Source organism: Mytilus edulis, chromosome 1, assembly GCF_963676685.1.
Source record: "Mytilus edulis chromosome 1, xbMytEdul2.2, whole genome shotgun sequence".
Lineage (NCBI taxonomy): Eukaryota > Metazoa > Mollusca > Bivalvia > Mytilida > Mytilidae > Mytilus > Mytilus edulis.
Genome location: NC_092344.1, coordinates 77,519,003 through 77,541,424, shown reverse-complemented (window position 1 = coordinate 77,541,424; position 22,422 = coordinate 77,519,003). Strand labels below are relative to the sequence as shown.

The 22,422-nt window shown below is 30.4% G+C and overlaps 1 protein-coding gene across 3 annotated transcripts in view; it reads right to left on the bottom strand.

Annotated features, from left to right (window-relative positions):
- The window catches only part of LOC139490680 (uncharacterized), a 71,513-nt gene that overhangs the window by 5,058 nt on the left and 44,033 nt on the right, over positions 1 to 22,422 (bottom strand). For 2 of the 3 annotated variants that reach the window (XM_071277617.1, XM_071277601.1), the window contains exon 2: positions 656 to 746. In XM_071277617.1, the coding sequence (XP_071133718.1) occupies positions 656 to 746 (91 nt within the window). Of the gene's footprint in view, positions 1 to 655; positions 747 to 7,757; positions 8,321 to 22,422 lie in introns of those variants that run through there. The other variant, XM_071277609.1, reaches the window with a different exon arrangement.

Genomic DNA, 22,422 nt, shown 5'->3' with positions numbered 1-22,422 from the left:
ATTTCTTCATGTCTTCATAGAAATTAGTTACTAGTATTTGCTGTGCCTAATAATTCACAATCACAACTTATATAAAGATTTAAAATATAGTTGGACACTTGACTATACCGCTAATGGCCTGACATATTGTTTGGGGTAATGATATATAACGTTAGAGAAGATATTGTCTGGTTTTTTTTATATAGTAAACTGTTTTTTTAATTGATGTTTCATAATTTTTAACACGCACAAGTTAAATTAATTCATAACCAAGAAAACTAGTTTAAATGTTTCTTAAACGTTCTCTTCATCGGGAAAGCGAATTGTATTTAGATATCGAGGTGTAGTCCTATTGCTATTCTATAATGGGATGCCTGTCTCTCTCTTATTTTCGGCCCACTTCTGTCTCATGTGAATCAGTTTAATCAACATGCATTGTTGTCTTTTTACTAAATGTGCTGCATTTTATAGTATGTTTTGATTTCAACAATCGAAGACGGCAAAAGGTGTAGTATAAATGACGTTGAAAATTAAACAATTATTCGAAAGCTTTTTTTTCTGAAAAATATGTGCGACTGAGTCGTCTTAGATTTTGTCGTGCATTCTACTGTTGAAGGACTTGCTTCTAACTTTTCTTAAAAAATATTCCAAGTTTACTAGCATATTGTATACGTACCAGCAGCAATACCGTATGATTATTATCAATAACAAGAGTAGTAGTACAAGTGCTAACAACGAGGCTAGACCAACTGTCATCCAAAACCATACTGAAAAATATATAAATATTGATCTTATAACTATCATCATAAGTAGCAGATGAAACGAATAACTAACTGAAAAGCAAGAGTAAAACACTGTACTCCTAATTATATGATAAGCTTCAGTGAAAAGATTGATTGATTGTTCGTTGCTTAACGTGCATTGCATGGAAAATATGCATGCATGTTCAGGACGATCATTGAAAAAGAAGCATACGAAATAACATTTAACACTGAAATATATAATGTATAGCAGTATTGAAAACCAAAAACATTTGAGAGTACAATAAACCGCAACGACCACTAACACCCGAGTTCTAAGTAACAAATAGACATGATACTCTGACATAACATCTGGTAGTTTCAAACCAGTTATACATGTACACAATTTAGACCACGTGTTTTATAAATCAAACACGCAAAACCTGCAGTTTTAGCAAAACATAAGTTGACCATTACCTTTAACAAGAAAACAAAGGCTTACGCAATATAGGCTCGCTATAACAGAAAGGTAGATACAAAAGCCACAACTGTTGGTTGAAAACTAGACCTCAAGAAAAAGAACATTACTATTAAAGATAGTTATTTCTTACAGGGTTATAGAAATCCTATATTGAAATGTCTTTGAAATAAGTAATCTTTGTGAGAGGTCTGTATTTGAAACCGTCAGAGCTTCGGGTGACGCGTTATTAATTTCAAATCTTTTTACACAAAATTTCGCAAAAGAAAAATATATAACTGCAGGCTTGTAGAAGCGTTTATCACTAACCTGAGTCACTTGTGGAGAGTTGTCTCATTGACAATCATACCACATATTCTTTTTTTTTTCTTTTTAAAATTGATGTTTTTTTGGAAAATATTTTCATAGATACATATACTAACTTCAGTTTTACAGATATAATGTTGTATCAACAGAGATTGATTGCAGTTTGCCCATTATTATTTCAGAAACTTGACAGCAACATTCGATGGCGTTTTGACACCAAATGAAGAGGGTTAAAGTATCTATTCCATCAGAATTCTAAAAGCACCTTGACCATATTGCACTTACAGCAAAATTGGATACCGGAATTCTGTTGGAGTTGTATGGTTATAAATTCTAATAAGACCTTACATTTATTTCGACAAAGTTCATGTACAATTCATTCATAGAAAATTTTGTCCAGATGATTAAAAAAACAAATAACTAGAAATTTGTTTCTAAAAACGATTTGAATTTTGAGTGTGATATTTAGTTTTACTAATATTTGAACGTATCACATTTTAATCTTACTTTTCATAAACAACTATTTACCTAAAACCAGTTATATGAATAAATGTATAGCCCATGATATTTTAATTTGCTTATTTATGAATAACATAAAAGGATTTGTTTAAATTATTGGTAATATTCAATTTAGCAAGGATCATTTAGTTTGACTGAAACTTATCAACCAATTCTTTAGACATACGACTATGAATACTATATCAATTGATCTGATGGAATATGAAATAAGACGTGGTGCGATTACCAATGAGACAACTATCCATCCAAGACGAAAGGATAAAACTGTGTGTGGGTTTTCCGTTAGAAAACTCAGTTAATGATTTCAGGTAGCACGGTGGGTTGGCGGGACATGTGACTGAAGCTGTTTTCATGATTACCTTGTTGTTGTCTCTTTGACACATTCCCCATTCTCAATTTTACTTCAGAGTCTTCAGAACTATTCTACCATTGACCACATTTTAATATATATGCTTCTACTGACGGAGGATTATTCGATACTTATGATATTCACTTTTGCGTTCTGGACTCTTGGTCCTTGACTGATTGTAATATTGCATTTTATGCATTTTCCGTGAAATTATCATATCTTGAGAACCTTCAAACCAATTTTTTACATGTTCTAATGAGTTGTTACTGGTGACTAAATGAAGGTTATGAATAAGTTCGATATTTACAATTTTTCATTTATTCATTTATGCACTATGGTCCTCGATTATGAGGAAATGCACTCAATATATAATCGATGCAACACCTTGAGAGCGCTTGATCGTTTTCAAATTTTGATTTTGTTGTTTCAAATGACCAAATGGAGTCAAGGTTTGTTTTGACGGTTTTAATTGTCGAGGGTCGACACAAGTTTTAAAACATCGACTGACACTATCATCATGTACATCAACACGCAGATCAACATTTGACAAACACAAAACAGATAAAACAAACATATTAACATAAGACAACCAATGAACAGATATAGTAAAAAAAACTTGAAGAATATGTGGTTGGATAAACTACAAGACATCAATATTTTCCCTTTTAGTTGTCGTCCAATGAAAGACAAAAAGTACATGAAATAACAAATACAGAAAAAAACATTTAATCAATAAAAACGGAATAAAATATAACAAATATATAGGTACAAGAAGAAAAATAAACAGTACAATATCAATTATTATACTATGTAAAAATGTTGGGCAAAATTCAAATAAAAAAATTACTGATGATTAACAGTCTAAAGTCCAAATGCTAATTTGTCATAAAAATAAGTTTTTTCGAATTCGGGACTGGAAGGTTAAAAAAGGGGCCTGGTCATACTTTAAAGTTTGCAAGCAAGAAATCTTTTGCTTATACGTATGTAAATAAAAAAAGGGAAAATATATAATCATATTCATAGAGCGTTTAAACTCAATTACTATTCCATTCGCCTTTAATGATGCCTAATGATGCCATAAACTATATTTAAGAATTTTATTATCAATTTTTTAACAAGTTGCTTACGTTTTAAGTTCAATTTAAAAAGGAACATTGAGTAGACTTTATTCATAAATTGTAAAAAAAATCATTGCGGCACCATAAAACTTAGATAAAAAAATGACCAAAGGAAATCTGTATTGAATATATAATATATATTTATATATTTTTGGTAAATCCTTTAAACCAAGGTCTTCTCATATAGAAACACAAGTTGTCTCCTTAATTACCATGACAATATTAAAGGGATCATGCAAATACTGTGATAGAAATATAACTGACCGAATTGTACTCCCGCAATTCAAGTATTTTATTATGTGGAAGGATCTTGCTATTAGTTCAGTGGCTAAGTCCAATATTTTGGCACAATTGAGCACTTTATGGTAAAAGCATGAAACTTTGCACATTGTTAGTTCTGATGTTGATAAACATTTTTGGATATGGAGCCTTCTGAAAAAAAATCCATTATGACCGCCAAAATTCAAAATGGCTGCCAATTGTCAAGAGGCTAAATCCTATATGTTGGTTTGATTGATCCCTGTATACTAAAAGCATACAACTTTGTACAGTGATAGCCATGATGCTAAAACACAGTTTTGGTTAAGAAGCCATTAAAAAAAAATCCGTAATAGCCGCCAACACACAAAACGGCCGCCCATAGTCAAGAGACTTATCCAATATATTCAGATGCGGTTGAATTAAGAATTGAGAAAAGTATTGTATGATCTTAGTAATTAACTTTGAAGAATGGCCTTATATTTTAACTCATTTGCAAGAGAGGGATAATTTGTTTCTTCCATGTTTTTTAAATTCTAATTAGTGAAATCCCATGAGGACAACCGAACGGTTATCAACGAAACTACCATTAATGCTACCAAATAGTTATCAAAGGTACCAGGATTTTAATTTAGTACGCCAGACGCGCGTTTCGTCTACATAAGACTCATCAGTGACGCTCATATCAAAATATTTATAAAGCCAAACAAGTAAAAAGTTGAAGAGCATTGAGGATCCAAAATTTCTAAAAGTTGTGCCAAATACGGCTAAGGTAATCTATGCCTGGGATAAGAAAATCCTTAGTTTTTCGAAAAATTCAAAGTTTTGTAAAGAACAGGAAATTTATAAAAATGATCACATTATGGATATTCATGTCAACACCGAAGTGTTGACTACTGGGCTGGTGATACCCTCGGGGACGAAACGTCCACCAGCAGTGGCATCGAAAATGTGACGTCATATACGTGATACAATCAAATCAATTTTTTGAAGCACCTAGCTTTGCGTTATAAAACACATGGGTAAACATATTTTCTACTGTTGAAACAGTGTTATTTTACGTCTGTAGATTTTCAAATTTGAAAATGATGCGCGACATTCTCTTAGAAATGTGGAAACTACTGCTGCTAATGGCAGATCAATTCAACTCGGACTAAAGAGGAATACAGTTTCTCATAACCCGCCGATATTTTGATCAAAGTTCAATACGCAGTTTTATAATAGTCGATACATTTTTTATGTTTATTTGGCAATTTTGTCATATGATGAAAAGGAAATATTAAAACCCTTTTGTGCAGTCAATTATCATACATAATTATAATCATGCAAATGCTTCTTTTAAATGCAATTTTATCAAATAAATCTTAAGACAGAATTAATTTATATATTTTATATGACGTAAGTCCATTATACGGTTTGAAAGGATCAATTAGGCTTCAATATGTCTTTTATGACAGAAATTATTTGCTGAACTCGAATCGAATGTATCCTTGAATTTCATAACACCGAGGAGTACTAAAACATTGTGAAACAAACGCATGTTTAAAAATTTAAAATCATCGATCATGATTGAAGGAGTGGTACTTCCTTAAAACATTATGATATACATTTGTAACTTATCATATACGATGCGAAGGCGTTACACCCAAGCTTTTGATCTATTATACCATTTATTCGTTATAAAATATTGTGACTAAACCATCAGAAATACTTTTAAATAACTGAGAACTGCAATATGGAATACACTTGAACAGTGACCAATTGAACGATTTGAACGTTATAATTTTTTTCCCAAAAATGTTATAGATTTTTACGGTGTGAATAAAGAGGTTAAGTGCATAAAGGTAAAGCGGAAAGCCGATTTTGACAAGACAAAAGTGTCGTGATGTAATTTTAAATTACATAATGCCTCCTTCAGAACACTGATCATCTGTTCTATTTGCATACGTTCGTTTTTTGAAGTACTTGTCCCTATAATCAAACTGTTTTGAAGAGTTAATCGACTGAAATTGTTCTGCAAACAATGTTTTTATCAATAGGCTTACTTTTTTTGACAGATGTACAGTTTTGACGGTGCATTTTGTGAAATTTTATTTAAACTACTGTCAAAGAGTTGAATTTCATTTTAATTAAGATGAGGTTATAATTCAGTTACGTTTCGGGGCTTTGTACATATAGATTTCATTTGTCGGGATATCACACTCGGAAAAAGCTGTTCATTTTTAACCATATCAAATTGTTGAGGTTTTGAAAACAATTATAAAAAATTATATACTGAGCGCTAACAAATACGCAATACATCCCATTCCAAGCCTCATTTGTTCTTGTTTTGAATGACAGTACAACATTGTTCTTTTAACTAATTAACTATTCGAACATTTTGGCAAATTGTTACTTGCTACAAGCAAATAATGGTAAATAAAGCATTTTCGTATATATTTGAAATTAACAATGCAAATTGCGAATGTGTCTAAGGGACAACAACCTGACCAAAGATAAAAAAAAACCAAAAAAAAAACCCAGCCGTATGCCAACAATGGGTCTTCAACACAGCCAGAAAATCCAGCACTCGGAGGGGGCTCCATCTGGCCAATAACCACACATATGTACTATTTTAGTGTAGTTAAGCTATACAACAGAATCAATATTATGTATTTCTTTATAGTATACGCCTACTATTATATTTTTTTATTTTTAGTTATCTTGCTTAATATCTCCATAAAAAACTTATATTGAAGCGTTTACATTTTAGAATGAAATGATCCACGAAAAGCATAAAAAAGTCATTAGCCATATACAATTATCCGATGAAAAGAATTGCTCGGTTGAGACTGATAAAATTAATGAAAGTCTAATTTAGAAACCATAATAATGTGTTTGGTTGCTAAAAACAAGACTACAAACCCTCTGGCTTGCGTTACCCAATTTTTTTGTTGTTGCAAGAATAGTTAAGTAAAGTCGAGAACACTTTACTAACATCTGAAATAAAAGTGCCAAATTTGAACGCTAAATTACATAAAACGAATCTCTTAAAGCCAGGGACTAAAGGTGCAAAAAGGGGGTACCTGGTTCAAGCAAAACTATATGAACCAAAGTAGACCAGAGGTCCCAATGACATGAAATGGAAATCGATATTTTTCATACTATTAGAAATTTTAGAATGTTAAACTTTAGTTTTCCCGCGAAAATTTCCGCTATAACTAAGATCCAAATTAATTAAATGGATATCAGCACTGTATGCCAAATCCAAAATGGGCCGTTCGTTGAGGTATACTCAATCAGATTTTAATGTTTCGCGTTTTTTCCCTTCTTTTTCTGGTATAATCGTACCTTGTTCTTTTCAAAATTAGATATTATCCTATACATGTATTATACGCCTATAGTATACTTTTTGCGAAACTTTTATAAATTAGCTTATTTCGTGTATTTCAAATACAAGGCTTGTTTTCAAGATACATTTTTTGCTAATTTTCAGATTTTGTAATTATTTAAACGGAAAAAGTACTATTACGTTAATAGAAAGGAGAATAAAAAATAGAAATGTAAAATTGATTATGTGAAGATAGCTCATGCGAAGATAGCTCATATTGAATGTTTTCGTCGCCATACTCGTTTTCTTTTCACATGAAAAGTGATGAATTTTCTTCGAATTTTGTTAAAGCTGTATCATTTATATGAGCTCCTCTCATATAGACATTCTTTTCATAATTAAAAAAGATTTCATAATTCCAAAAACATATCGCCACAAAAAGTTCATGAGCTTTTTTTTATTCAATGAAATATTTAAAAAAAGATCATATTTGCGTTAAACATAAGAGATTTTAGCAAATTCTGGACTAACAATTTTTATTCATATTCGTTTAAAGATGACGGAATATTTCCTAATTATCCCTTGAAATATTTCCTTTACATTAAAACTATACACAAGAACATATTGATAAAAACATAAAACATATCTTTGCAAATCTACAGATATAACAAGCTTTTTTAAAACCAACGTAACACATTACCATTATCTTTGGCGGCAAATTTACACGATGGTATAGTTGACCATGTGCCACTCGTATCTAAGCATGTAGCCACAGCATTTCCGGACAATGTATAGAATGAATTACATACATAAGTAACTGTATCATTCACATTGTATAAATTTTGTGATGCCACTATATATCCATTAGAAACAGTCTGCGTTGTACAACTCATTTTCACTAATTTGAATTTATAATCATAGGAAATTAAATAACATCAATGTTTTGGGAAAGCTTCTAACGGTTTCAATTCCTCCTCACATTAAAAGTTCAAGTGAAAGTCATCCGTAATCAGTTTGTCGGAGTTTGTTTTGGCGATTCACTATCCTTATGAAAATATTATGTCTGTGACCAAATCGCGTTGATTATATAGAAAGCAAACTTTCTAATTTGGGTATTAATTTAAATTGACGTGAAGCGCATTAAAATGATATTCGAATGGTATAACTATTAAATGTATATCTAATTTAAATGTGACTCCAAAATTATCGTAAAGAAACGGTTTGAACCTTTAAAGTTTGTTTGCTTTCTTCATGTGTGAAAATATGTAATAAAGTTTTTAATGCATATATAGTGGCAGTTTTACGGATCATTCGGTTCTCTATGGGTTAAGTTTATGCAACAGTTTTTAAGCTTCAATGTTGCACTAAGATTTATGGTTTATTATAAATCACACCCATATTTATTTTTCACCATGGAGAGATACTGAAACAACAATTTACATGATTGAAATAACTAAGCAATTTAAAAATACTGGAACTACAGTTCGAAAACATCTACGAATGATAGACATTTAATAGCAATTTCCTTAGGGCGGAACTGGGATGTTTATTGGGAAGCTTCACACAAAAATCAAACCCTTTTAACAAACATAGAAAGAAAAAAGGTCTTATTATCAAACTCTAACTTTTAGGTCTGTTACTACCAATAGACCATAACAGAGGCAAGCGAACTATCAACCCCGAAGCTGCATGTATTAAATACTAAGTAGCATGTGATTCAATATACACATGCTTAATAATTTTGAGTGTTTTGTGAAATATAAGTTTGCAGTTAATCTGAAAAAGTTCATCTGAGACAGTTAAGACTGTTCTGTTTAGATAAGGTTTATTTCTGTCCTCTTGTCCGTTCATATTTTCGTTTGTAACGTACAAAATGAATTCAAAATATGGAACTATGATTTACTATTGGCAATGAGACGATTATTCGTAAGACTCCGAATGATGTGGATGTAAACAGCTATAGGGTCAACTACAGCCTTCAGTAATGAGCAAAACCAATATCGTATATTCAGAAACGCGACGATTAAACAAATTTGACTGACAGCAATCAAGACAACTGCGGAATTCCGGGTTTGTGAGCATTCAGTCCTCCCTCTAACCTATTATCGATAGTGATGTAACAGTACGAAATAAAGTTAAAATTGAGAATAGAAATGGGGAATATGTCATAGAGACAACAGCAGAAGTTCACCAACAAGTCTTCAATACAGCGAGAAATTCCCGCACTCGGAGGCATCCTTCAGCTGGTCCCTAAACAAATATATATACTATAGTGGAGTTACAAATCGGAAAAAGTCACTTATTTAAAGAGTTTAATGGACCGAAATACCTTTTGGCTAAAAATTCGCATGAAGATAGAGTAAACATTATACTTGTCGTAGAGTTTTCCCACGGTGTAGTTTTTTGTAAAATCGCGTTAAAGTGTGATTTTCGGATTTTTTTCTTTTTATTTTCCAACACGGGAACGCTTATAATGAATTCCGGAATGAAGATATCATAAAAAAATTGGTAACAGATGAAAGAGCGATGTATCAGCTTTTATTTGATACCAAACTTTAATATCATATGAACATATATATTGATTGAATTGTGCGATTTTCAAATGTATGTGACATTTTTTCAATCTTACCATCTGTCAAAGTATATTACATTTCTTATATATATCAACAATAGTATTTTTTTACACAAAAAAGTGGAACAACCAATACTTATAAGTTTTGATATATAAAAATTTGATAGAACATACAAATCCCCCCTTTTGACCTTTGACCGCCGTTTTCAAAAATCTGAACCACTTTGACACTCTACGACATGCCTTAATCAAAGGATATTATATTTATCTACAAAATAAGACCAAAATTAGCCGTGAGGTATTTCGGTCCATTCAATTTTCAAATTTACCTGATTTGTCACCGTACTAGTTCAGTGATTATGAACGCCATACTAAACTCCAAATTGTAGACTGTTAAAACCAATTGTTGATTATATTGGCTTGATTCACCAGAAAAATGTTTGTAGGTACGAAGCACAAAAACAAGTAACATAAAGACAAAAGACACAAACTACCAATACTTAGGTTATATTAGGTACTAGTACACAAATGTAGCATACGTTATTTTATTTTCACTGAGTGATACCACTGCATGGTTGATAATCACAGAGGATATTATGTGCCACGAAATAAGTAGTGTTTCAACATTGGCATGTTGTAAATGCTTAATCTTATATAAACAAGTTCATAAAATCATGTAATTGTTCAACACTTTTAGAAAGAAAAAAAACTTTTAACTCTTATCGTTGTCATGTGTTGTCCTTTTAGTGTTTTTTCTTCTTGTGACATTAACATTTACTAACGATTCGTATTAATTTATTTTTGACTTTCCCAACGTTAACGAATGAGTTTTCTTGATTTAAAAGATCATTTAAGAAACATATGTAATGGACACGGAACGCGGAAATTTCTCTAAATAAACCCTTATTCATGTACATTTTAAAAACTCAAATTGATTTTTTTTTATCAATTAACCTGGTGATGTGTCTATCTAAAGCATACAATTATTCTTGTCTTTTTCTGGGACTGTTATACTTATATGGGTAAGTATCATAGTCCAAGTCTTTTTTTTCAATTGTATAACTGATATGATAGACACATAAGTTCATATACAACCATGTATCGCTACTTAGCATTACCACGGCCGACACTCGGCTAACCGAGAGATTGGTCGGTTAATCTATATTGAGTATGCGGCTATATGGGAGATTGGTCTGTTAATCGGGTTGGCTATACGTCTGTTAAGAGTAAAACGCACAATTTAATGTTAAACTCTATCAAATATACAGATTTTTGGCATATTATAAGAATCAAATAAAAAAAAGAAAAGTGTCTGACAAAATGATATCTATCATAGAACATTTTCCACCTTTAAAGACATTTCATAGTCTGCACAGTTTTCAGTAAAAGTAAAAGGCGTCGCGCAAGTATGTAGTATTTATGACTACACGCATAGCAAATTTTTTAGTTAAAGGCGAAACAAACAATTTTAGATATCATTTAAAAGGCACAAAATACTACTTTGGTTCTTGCATATAAATTGACATTAGTAAATATTTCATAATTGTAATATAACGTGAGTAATACCACGTTTTAGTGAAAATTATGGGTTATAAAGTCTGTTAATGGGTTGGACAATTGAAATTGTGTCAGTTAAGAGTTATTTAGCCACGAAAATAGTTTTGCTACCTTTATATTTTCCCATTGAAAAAGTTAAGAATGAGAGATTCTTGAGTCAAAAAAATGATAACACGGTGCAGCACTATCCTTCCAGTAAACGCATTTTTATTTTGACTTTCTTTGCATTTTATTGAAGAGTGTGTCACTTCAATATAGCGTGATCTGGGTTGGCCGCTGGAATGCATGAATTTATTATTAACGATTTCAATCAGCCTTAATTTTTGTGTCTGCAAAAAGTAGCATGTTCTCAATTCCGACTGAACGTGTCTTTCTAATACATCACAGGGTACATATAACGTGTTGTCGTTCTCATATGCACATGATATTTGTCACTGGACGTTTAACCCTAATTCGTCAGCATCATCCAATTGGTTCTTGTCTTCTATTACTTAATCATCTGTTGTTTATAAATCATTCTAAAGAAGTAAATGGAAAGGAGCGAATGTTGTATTAAGTTTAAATTCATGTTATTCCGTTTAGTTCCTTTTCTACATATGTGCAGTGGAGAACTGCAGCTGTCCACATGTAAACTTCAAGCATTTGTTACCAATATGAGTACATCGCAATCCGTTACTGTCAACACCCAGGGTGATTTCATGTCTTTATTCTTAAACAATTATTGTTTTTTTTTCTCTCTTTTTTAGCAATGCATCACTCTCTACTGTCCTTTTCTTTTATTTATATTCTGTATCTCCATCCAGATTCTCGTGTATACCATGAGGGTCGGATTGGGGTGTTGATTATTTCTGTATTCTTTAAATTGTTATGTTACTTTTCTATACATTTTATTTATCTTACTCATTATTCTTTATATTTAGGCATCCCAATATATTTTTACTTACTGATGTTTAGTTACATTTCGACGTTAATCTCTGATTTATATACTGGTTACCAATGTAGATGACAAATTGGTGTCATTCATGACAATAAAACAGAATCCACAGAATATATGCGACCATTCTCGGATAAAATTAATTTTACTTTAATTTAACACTTTTTGAAACCACTTTTATCAATTTTCAATATCCATTGCCTAAATTGTTAATCGTTCATGTGTTTTGTTTCCGTATATTTTATATTCCATTGCTCATGTTTTGTTTCCGTGTATATTTTATGTTCCATTGCTCAAGTGTTGTTTCCGTATATTTTAGCCGCTCGTCTTGAGCCTACCAAATTAACACACTATATAGTAATAAAATTATACTTTTATTGTCATTCATTACTCTTAACAGACCAATTAACAGACCGGGTTTTATACATCCGACCCATTAACAGACCAGGTTTTAAAAAAAGATTGATTTATGTCACCAAAATACGGATTTTCGTGTAGATTTTTCACACAATGATATCAATTTGGTTAACACACATAATGCCTGTCTTTTTTCGATGTTCAAAATATTGCATGCAAGTAAATTCAACACAAGTGTCATTTTGTGTACATTTTATGTGTGTAAAATGTGTATAAATTTATTGATGAGTAACTTGCCTTTTCATTTTATAGATCGTACATAGAAGCTAGAAAAATAATAATTACACCACTGGATTCAGTACATTGAATAGTTTTGTTAGACATAAATATTTTTTATGATAAACATATATTTAAAAGGTTATGCAATGAAACATGCTGAGTTTTCAATGATTTTCTCGATAACACCTGATTAACAGACTTTAGCCAACCCGATTAACAGACCAACCGCCGATATAGCCGCATACTCAATATAGATTAACCGACCAATCTCTCGGTTAGCCGAGTGTCGGCCGTGATTACTGTATAATACAACTATCTCCAATCATGCAATTTGTCGACTTTTTATCTAAAACTGTTTGTATAAGTTTGTTTCATCTTTATTTTATGTAGTTTTGGTCTCTCAAAAAACAATCGGCTTTCACAAATAGCAACAGGTAATGATTTTTTAAAGATCGAAAGATATATTGATTTCACGAATAGATTCTGACAGACAGTTCCTTTAATGTCACAATTCAAACAGTAAACAGAAGCATATGCGGCTTAAAATTTACTGTCTACGAAGTATGTACCTTGACTGAATGTTTAAATATACCAACTACTTCAATTTATCTAACTCACAAAGTACTGTCGTGAAGTGTCTTTTATTTACAAACGTCATTTAAAAGTCATTTAAAACTCATATTATACAACGGTACACCTCAATTAAATTATTCAGTAAAAACGTAACCAATTTGATTTTTTTCTTCGACTGCAGACATTGAAATTATCATATGTTGGTTTTTTTTTGGTCAAAATTATTGCCTTATGTAACATGGCAATTATTTCAAGAATATTACGAAACGTAAATAAATTAATCGTTGCAAACCTTCAACTTGTGCAAATTCCTGCATTTTGTTGGCAGTTTTCCAAGTGACAAGGCTTGTTAATCACAATAATGTTATATATATAAGTTGCCATCTTCGAAATATAGAATATTGCATGCCTGCATGCTTCTTTCTGCTTTTTTAACTATTCACTGGATTCGACTGGTTATTCGACTGGTTATAAGTCGAATCCAGTGAATAGTTAAAAAAGCAGAAAGAAGCATGCAGGCATGTAATATTCTACAACGAGAACATATCTATAGGATCCCATATTTCGAAGATGGCAACTTATAAATATAAAGTTTATGTATTATTCAGTTATCAATGAATATAAATTTCGGAATTTTTTGTTCATTTACAATCGTATATCTTTTACAATTCGTTCGAATAAAACTCAAATAACACTGGTTTCGTACTTATATAATAGAAAAGTTGATTTAAAATGATTTAAAATGATTTAAAACAAATTTTGATAATATGATATAATAGATTTTCCTACTCGATATGCATTTTAATTTAATAACTTCTTATTCAGCTTGACCGCGTCGGTGGCTGTCATGGTTAGTTATCAAAGGTACCAGGATTATAATTTAGTACGCCAGACGCGCGTTTCATCTACCTTATGTAGACGAAACGCGCGTCTGGCGTACTAAATTGTGTGACATCAGTGACGCTCATGTCAAAAATATTTATAAAGCCAAACAAGTACGAAGTTGAAGATCATTGAGGATCCAAAATTCCACAAGTTGTACCAAATACGGCTAAGATAATCTATTCCTGGGATAAGAAAATCCTTAGTTTTTTGGAAAAAATCAAAGTTTTGTAAACAGGAAACTTATAAAGATAACCACATAATTGATATTCATGTCAACACCGAAGTGCTGACTACTGGGCTGGTGATACCTTCGGAGACGAAACAGTGTTTGCTTCAAGCACGGGAGGTCATGGGTTCGAACCTCGAGTTAGACAAAAAATGTTGCGTCAATGCTTTTAAGCAAGCGGCATTAAGGTAAAAGAAATGACTGGTCGGCACGGAGTCGGAATAATGTGTCCAGGTAGAATACTTAGTCTAGATTGCCGTAATGTGGACTGTTTCCATGTGAATTATCATGTTGAAATTTCGGCTCTGCGTGTCGGTCTAGTACAAAGCAGGGCTAAATCAGCATAAACTTTTTATGCAAAAAATATTTTTTTAGTATTCTAAACTGAAAGGAGACATAAACAAATAATTATGCAGTTCGCACATAACTACAAAATGGATGGCATTGCCCTAGCAACTAAAAGTTCGGGAGTAATTGCTACAGCTTTTATTTACATTCTTTTACGATTTTTATGTTTGTGACATGGGAATCTAATTAAGAAAAGTGTATGAAATGGGTATGTTACTATATACAATTGGTACCTTTTATGTTATTCCTTCCAATGGGTCGATGCCTCTGCTGATGGACTGATAGTCCCCGAGGGTATCACCAGCCCAGTAGCCAGTACTTTGGTACTGACATGGAAATAAAGATTTTGTGTCATTAAAATTTGTTGTTACAACATTTTCGAAATTGTTTAACATTTAGAAATGTATCACCCTCATGCAATGCTCTGATTCATTGCACGGCTTTGGCTAATCTTTTTTTGTTGTTGACCTCTTTGGTTTATAGCTTTTTATCCTTTTAATAAGCATTGGATTTTAAAATAATTTGTCGATCGTCGAAATGCCAACTGGTGCAGAAAAATTGGTACCATTTATGTTATAAGTAAAATATTCATGAGTAGGCATATTATGAATCATTATACTTATAACATAATTATAATAAAACTGTATGAACTCAGGACAAATGACGATGCACTTTTTAAAGTGTCTCAGACACCTTGAGAAGACGTAATAACAATTCTTCAGATTATAAAAAAATAGAGTAGGAATTTTTAAAGAAATTATATTCGGCTATGCGAATGTACACTTTTTATGAATATTTAAAGAGAAACGTGTGATGAGAGTCCATAAGATATCAGGACAACAACATTAAAAATAATTATCGTATTTTTTTATATTCATTTTCTTTATTAAAAAAACTATAGTGCAATTTGAAAAACTTTGACTCGCATTGTTAAAGGGTTCAACAGCTAAAATAGTTGACTTCTCAATATATATAGTATAATAGTTTACAGTGTTTAAAAAATACTGTTCTACCAATTTTATATGTATGGCCAATTCTAATATTTCTGTTGTGTCTAATAAATCATATTACCAAGGTTCAACTACAAAAGTTGTGATAATAGTTATAACCTTGTATTGCTTGCATTGTAATTGTAATATACTCGAAACACGAACACTTCATTATAGGTATATAATAACAGTTATTAGACAATCTTTTAATTATTTTGTTGACCTCTAAAATTGATTTTACAAATGTGAAATACTTGACTCATGTAATTTGTTTTTAAAGGAATAAACAATAGATGTATTGGATTGGGTTTCGGTGATGATATATTATAATGAATCGCTTCTTGCTCTCACATCGGGATATTTTTCGACCCATTTGGGCTCAACAACAAACAATATTTCTGCATGTAGTATAGGTAATACTATATGGTGCGATTTAAAAACTTTGACACCTATTGTTACAGGCTTCAACAGCTGATATGAAAATATATGACAGTAATTCTGTAACAATTTTGGAAAATATTTCTCATTCTTTTACACTGATCTTGTAAAAATTATAACTCTTACTCATTTATATAATCAATAAACATTATTATGAAAAAATATATTTTGAGGACCCCGAATTATAGTTCGATTATTAATAAAATATAGTTCATTGCAATTTAGTTTTTTTACTTTCAATTTGAAAAAAAACCGTCTGATATGATAAAAACTGTCTTACCAACAAGTTCAAAAAAAATAGTTTTAGACAAAATGGTATCAACTTTTTTAAAACTCGATGTCAAGGATTTGACAGAAGTCTTTCAGTTAAATGTCGTAATACCTAATAGAAATCTGAACTTTTTCATGGCTGATAACAGTTATGTTAATTATAACGCACAAAACTTTTTAAATTTACTTTTATTCGTTTAATCTGATACTAGTAATCTTTAATTGAAAATCATTAGAACTTGTCAAATTCATGAAAAGCAATAAGATCAAGTCGAAATAGAGCTTCAATTAAATTTTTTACGAAACATTTTTAAATACTTGTTACTTAAGTTTTTATTCATCATGTTAAATTACTCTTAAATCATAGTTATTGGTTTTAAAAATATAGTATTTCAAAGTATCGTTGGATTTTTAAGATTGTATATATATTTTGTGCAATGTGTCTCATAAGACATATGCTATGACTGATTATTGATTGTTCTATGTATGTTTTAATGTTATTGCATAATATGTTTGTCAATCAATATGTGACACAATAATAAAATAGATTATTTCTTATGCAGTAAAAATACTGCAATCTGATTGGCTGACTACCTCGGTGTATATAACACCCCACCCTTGTTCACCCGGGGATAATAAAATTTTGCCAAAATAAAAAAAAAAAAAATGAAATTTTGCCAAAAAAAATTTAAAGAATAAAATTAACAAAAAAAATAATAATAAGAAAATGTTTTGTTTTTTTGTAAACTCAAAGGAACACAACAATTTTCTGAATTTTTCCAAAAATAAAGTAAAAAAGTATTTGACAATGTACAGCAACATGTACATTGAAAAAATATTACGCTGGAAATTTTTCATTACCATTTTTACAATTTTATATCCTGGTTTCAAAATGAGTAAAGGAAAAAGTAAAAACACAAAAATACTGGACTCCGAGGAAAATTCAAAAAGGAAAATCCAAAATCAAAAGTCCAAACACATCAAACGAATGGATAACAACTGTCATATTCCTGACTTGGTACAGGCATTCTCTAATGTAGAAAATGGTGGATTGAACCTGGTTTTATAGCTAGCTAAACCTCTCACTTGTATGACAGTCGTATCAAATTCCATTACATTGTCAATATGCATGAACAAAACAAACATACTCAAAGAGTAAAAAATGTCAAAAATAGGGGTACAGCAGTCAATATTGTGTTATACTCTTAATATCACTATAAAAAGGAATTGTTCATAAGAAATAAATTCGTTATCTTGGTGTAATCAGGGGTGAACGGAATTTTACACCGTTGTGGAAAATTCATACACCCATTCGGCTGCGCCTCGGGGTGTATGAATTTTCAACAACGGTGTAAAATTCTGTACACCCCTGATTACACCAAGATAACTATTATTATTATTATTAGTTATATTAGACCTTAATCCAGTAGGAATCTTTAAAATTCCTCCCAACGTCTTTTAACTTCATGATTTTTATAGTTAAATTTCATATGCTCGGTACGGTTATATAGCTAGATGCTTGTAATATTAAAAAATTAATGATTGTTTGTAAATATAAGGATAAACTACAGGTAGCTTGATCTTTATCAAATGTGTTTGTCGATAAATAACACATATGTTTATTTAGGTCGATGCCACTGCTGGTGGACGTTCCAGCCCAGTAGTCAGCACTTCGATGTTGACATGAATATCAATTATATGGTCATTTTTATGAATTTCATGTTAACAAAAAAATAAATTTTTCGAAAAACTAAGGATTTTCTTATCCCAGGAATATACTACCTTAGCCTTATTTGGCAAAACTTTATGGAATTTTAGGTCTTATGTAAAAAGCTGAGCGTTTTAGAATTCAAATGTATCTAGTGACACTTATCGTATCTATCGTGGTCATTTCCTTGACATGTTATCCAAAATATATATATTGTGATCATTTACGAGAAACTTACTAATGCTATGAGTACCACATTTTGTCCTTTGTGTAGTTTTTGAAATTGGTTTTATAATTATTCATATAATGTTATAGATTTTTATGGATGTATATCGTTTTTATGAACATGTTTATCATTTACCTTTCAAAGGTTATCGTTTGTCATTTACCTTTCAAAGGTTATTTCATTTACCTTTCAAAGGTTATTTCATTTATCTTCTAAGGTTATCGTTTATCATTTACATTTGAAATGTTATCGATTATCATTTACCTTTCACAGGTTATGGTTTATCATTTATCTTTCAAAGTTTATCGTTTATCATTTACTTTCCAAAGGTTATCGTTTATCATTTACCTGTCAAAGGTTATCGTTTATCATTTACCTTTCAACGGTTATCTCATTTAGCTTTCAAATTTTATCTCATATATCTTTCAAAGGTTATCTCAATTACCTTTCAAAGGTTATCTCATTTATCTTTCAAAAGTTATCGTTTATTATTTACCTTTCAAATGTTATCGTTTATCAATTACCTTTCAAATGTTATCGATTATCATTTACCTTTCAAAGGTTATCTCATTTTCCTTTTAAAAGTTATCTCATTTACCTTTCAAATGTTATCTCATTTATCTTTCAAAGGTTATCGTTTATCATTTACCTGTCAAAGGTTATTATTTATCGAACCTGTCATAAGGTATCGTTTATCATTATTATTCAAATGTTATCGTTTATCATTTACCCTTTAAAGGTTATCGTTGATCATTTACCTTTCAAAGTTTATCGTTTGCTCACATTTATATGTGTATTCTTTTTTTCATGATATAATGATTATTCAATTGCTTTTGTTTTGCCTTTTGCGTGTTAACTACAGCAGACTCTCATTTCGACAGTTAATGTCCTTCATTGATGCAGTTTCGAGCTTCAATTGTTATTTTGTCCTTAGGTTAATAAATTGTGTACTAATATATTCGCGCCCTGGCAGTCTTTATCAGCAAACATAAAAGTCCAAACAGCACAAACCCTAATAAAGTGTTCACTTTGATCTAATATGAAATTAATACATATTAATATGTCTTTATTTACATTTGTATTTGATGATTATTATGCTGGTATTTATGTTAGTTTAATTTAGAATTAATTTAGAATTAATTTAAATTTCACATGCGAGATTGTATCGAACAGATGTTTAATTTATGTTCAGTTTCATTTAATAAACCTAAAAACCTTTATTCCGAAATAAATTAAATAAACAAGGGAAGTTAGGTGTTTAATAATAAAATTTAACAATGTAGTGATATTAATCTTTCAACATAATAGTTTTATTTACAAAATACTTAGTATTATAAAAAGTATATATACTTAAATGAAAATCCTCTATACATTTGAAAATTGCAGAAAAAATCAACCTGGTCAATTTCCTTAAGTATGGAGCTATAGGTACTTTTGTATGTACATGCTATCGTAATTATAGGATAAGAGCTTTATATACATGAAACTCGGTACTGCAGCACTTTTAAAAAGAGATTTTACAGCTTCCATATGGAATAGATTTGTTAATAAGAAATTCGATGTAACCAGAAAATCTTACACTTAATTTTGTTATTTTCTTTAGCAACCTTTGTTTGAAACACTCTTCTAAAAATCTTATCAAATATTGTGACGAAACATAAAAAAGAAAATCAAAACGTAAAAAATCAATATGAGATTATCAAGCAAAAAGTAAACAAAACACTTCTTTTATCAATAAGTGTTACCTACTTTACAAAACGTCGAATAAGAGTTTTAAACATCGAAAATGAGAAACGTAGTAAATCAATTTGTAAAAAACTAATATTATCCACGTGTTTAAATTTTCGATTTCATTTTCTATTTCTAGTTACGTTTTAGGAAATAATTATCCAAAACGAAATAAATATTGTTTCCCTTCCAATTGCTAGTTCATTAACTAATTCTACACTTGTCTTGATATTCACATGACTTCGTACATAAACCAGAAAACACATTTCCACAAACCGTCTTTTTTATATTATGAAATAATTTATTCATACTGCCAAAAGGAGGTTACATTTCTAAATCTACTTTTACACATTTTCGGAAAAGATTAATAAACACAATTGTTTACTCTTTATGTATTTAAAAATATTTGAAATAGATTGATTTAAACTCATATATAAAGGTCTAACGCATCAAATCAAGGTTTAAACAACCATTAAAGGTTTTGTAATTTATTTATTGATCTACACTTAGTTGATTGAAATAGGCTTTGATACGATCCTATTCAGCATTATACCAGTGAATACATTTAGTAATACAAAAAAGTAAACAACCTTAAAACCATCTATAACTTAAAGTCATATGAAACGAGTGAGTGGTAAAAATTAATGTGTATCCAATTTTTGAACCAATGCATGTATATATCATAAACTTAGTCCTCTGTGCACGATGTTTTTCATTTTTTACGTAAATATATCGTATAATCGTCAATTTTTTTTCTCTGTCTGTTATTATTTAACAAATATGGCTGCTCATTAAATGCCGTGTTTTGAAGCCGAAGTTTACCGATTGTCACCTTATAGTAAACAAATAACAAAAAGCATGGATATTGAGCACGTGTTTAACATGTTCAATCAGATACTTGTTTATTTTAATGACACATCCATGCGTTTTGCGATCACCGAATTTTTACGAGGAGGGTTACGCTCAGGTCACTATGCATACGGAAAATATGTCGGCGAATTGCTTCCTGGAAGGAAGCAATTAAAAATAGGTAAACTTCTTCTAAATGTGGACAAATTAAAGAATTTTTTCAGAAAAAAGTATATGTACACAAGTTGTATAATGAAAACTATCCATTTAGTTATAAAAAACATATGCAATTTTTTTTTAATTTGAGGATTCTTATGACTTTAAATTGTATCTAGTTATATTAATCTTCAATGAATCAAATCAAATTGATTATCTATTTTGTACATTTCATTATTCAGTTGATGTATTCAATAATTATGAGAGAGCAGTATTAAAATTCGTAAATCTAATACCGATAAAATGCAAAAGGTAAGTTAAAATGAATTATTTCAGTGAATTTTATATCGAATACATTGCAGATTTATTTAACTGCAATAGTTATATGAGAAAAAATATTACTTCAAAGATTAAGTTGGATCGAACTGAGAATCATTTTTTTCTAAGCATCTATTGGAAAATTTTTATTTGTATGTATTACACTGCTGTTTTGCATTTAATTTTTCATCACGAAATTTTCATCCTTTTTTGAAGATAAAACAGCTTCATCACCCTTTTCCAATTTGTTAGATACATTCTAAAAAATACAATTAATCATAGGCTCATAAAATATTCAAGCATATATAATTGACCAGGGAAGATACGCTTTCAATAAATATATTCCTTATTAGATAAATATAAGAAATGTATTAGCAAAACTACCAACTACCTGGAGATTTCAAAGAAAAAAAAGATACGAAGTAGAAAAAAAAAACAATACATATATTTCACTGTGTGACACATCATAAAAACATGTACATTCAAACTAATGTATCTGTTTATTTGAAATAAGTCCTGATTAAGGCTCACCCCCCAAAACAAAAAAGAAAGGAATATTTTTTAACAGATAGTGTCGGCAATATTCATCAGTACAAGACGTGTCCTTGTACATCCAAAACAAAATAATAAAATTGAGATTCATCTATTTATTGATATGTTACTTATTAACTTCTTAATTATATATTTTTTTTATGTTAAACCTTCAACATTTTTACTCATCTTCAGCTATTTTAATTAGTTTTGAACAAATATATGTAAGTTAAATGAGGATTTTATCCCCCCCCCCCCCCATATTTAAGAGTATAATCCATTGATACTACAGCATTACTGCTTGTCATTAGCAGCACTAGAAATATTTTGTAACATCTCAGTGGATTTTAAAAATATGTTTTACAGACCATAGACAATCTTGTTAAAAAAAAAGAGACGAAAGATACCAAAGGGACAGTCA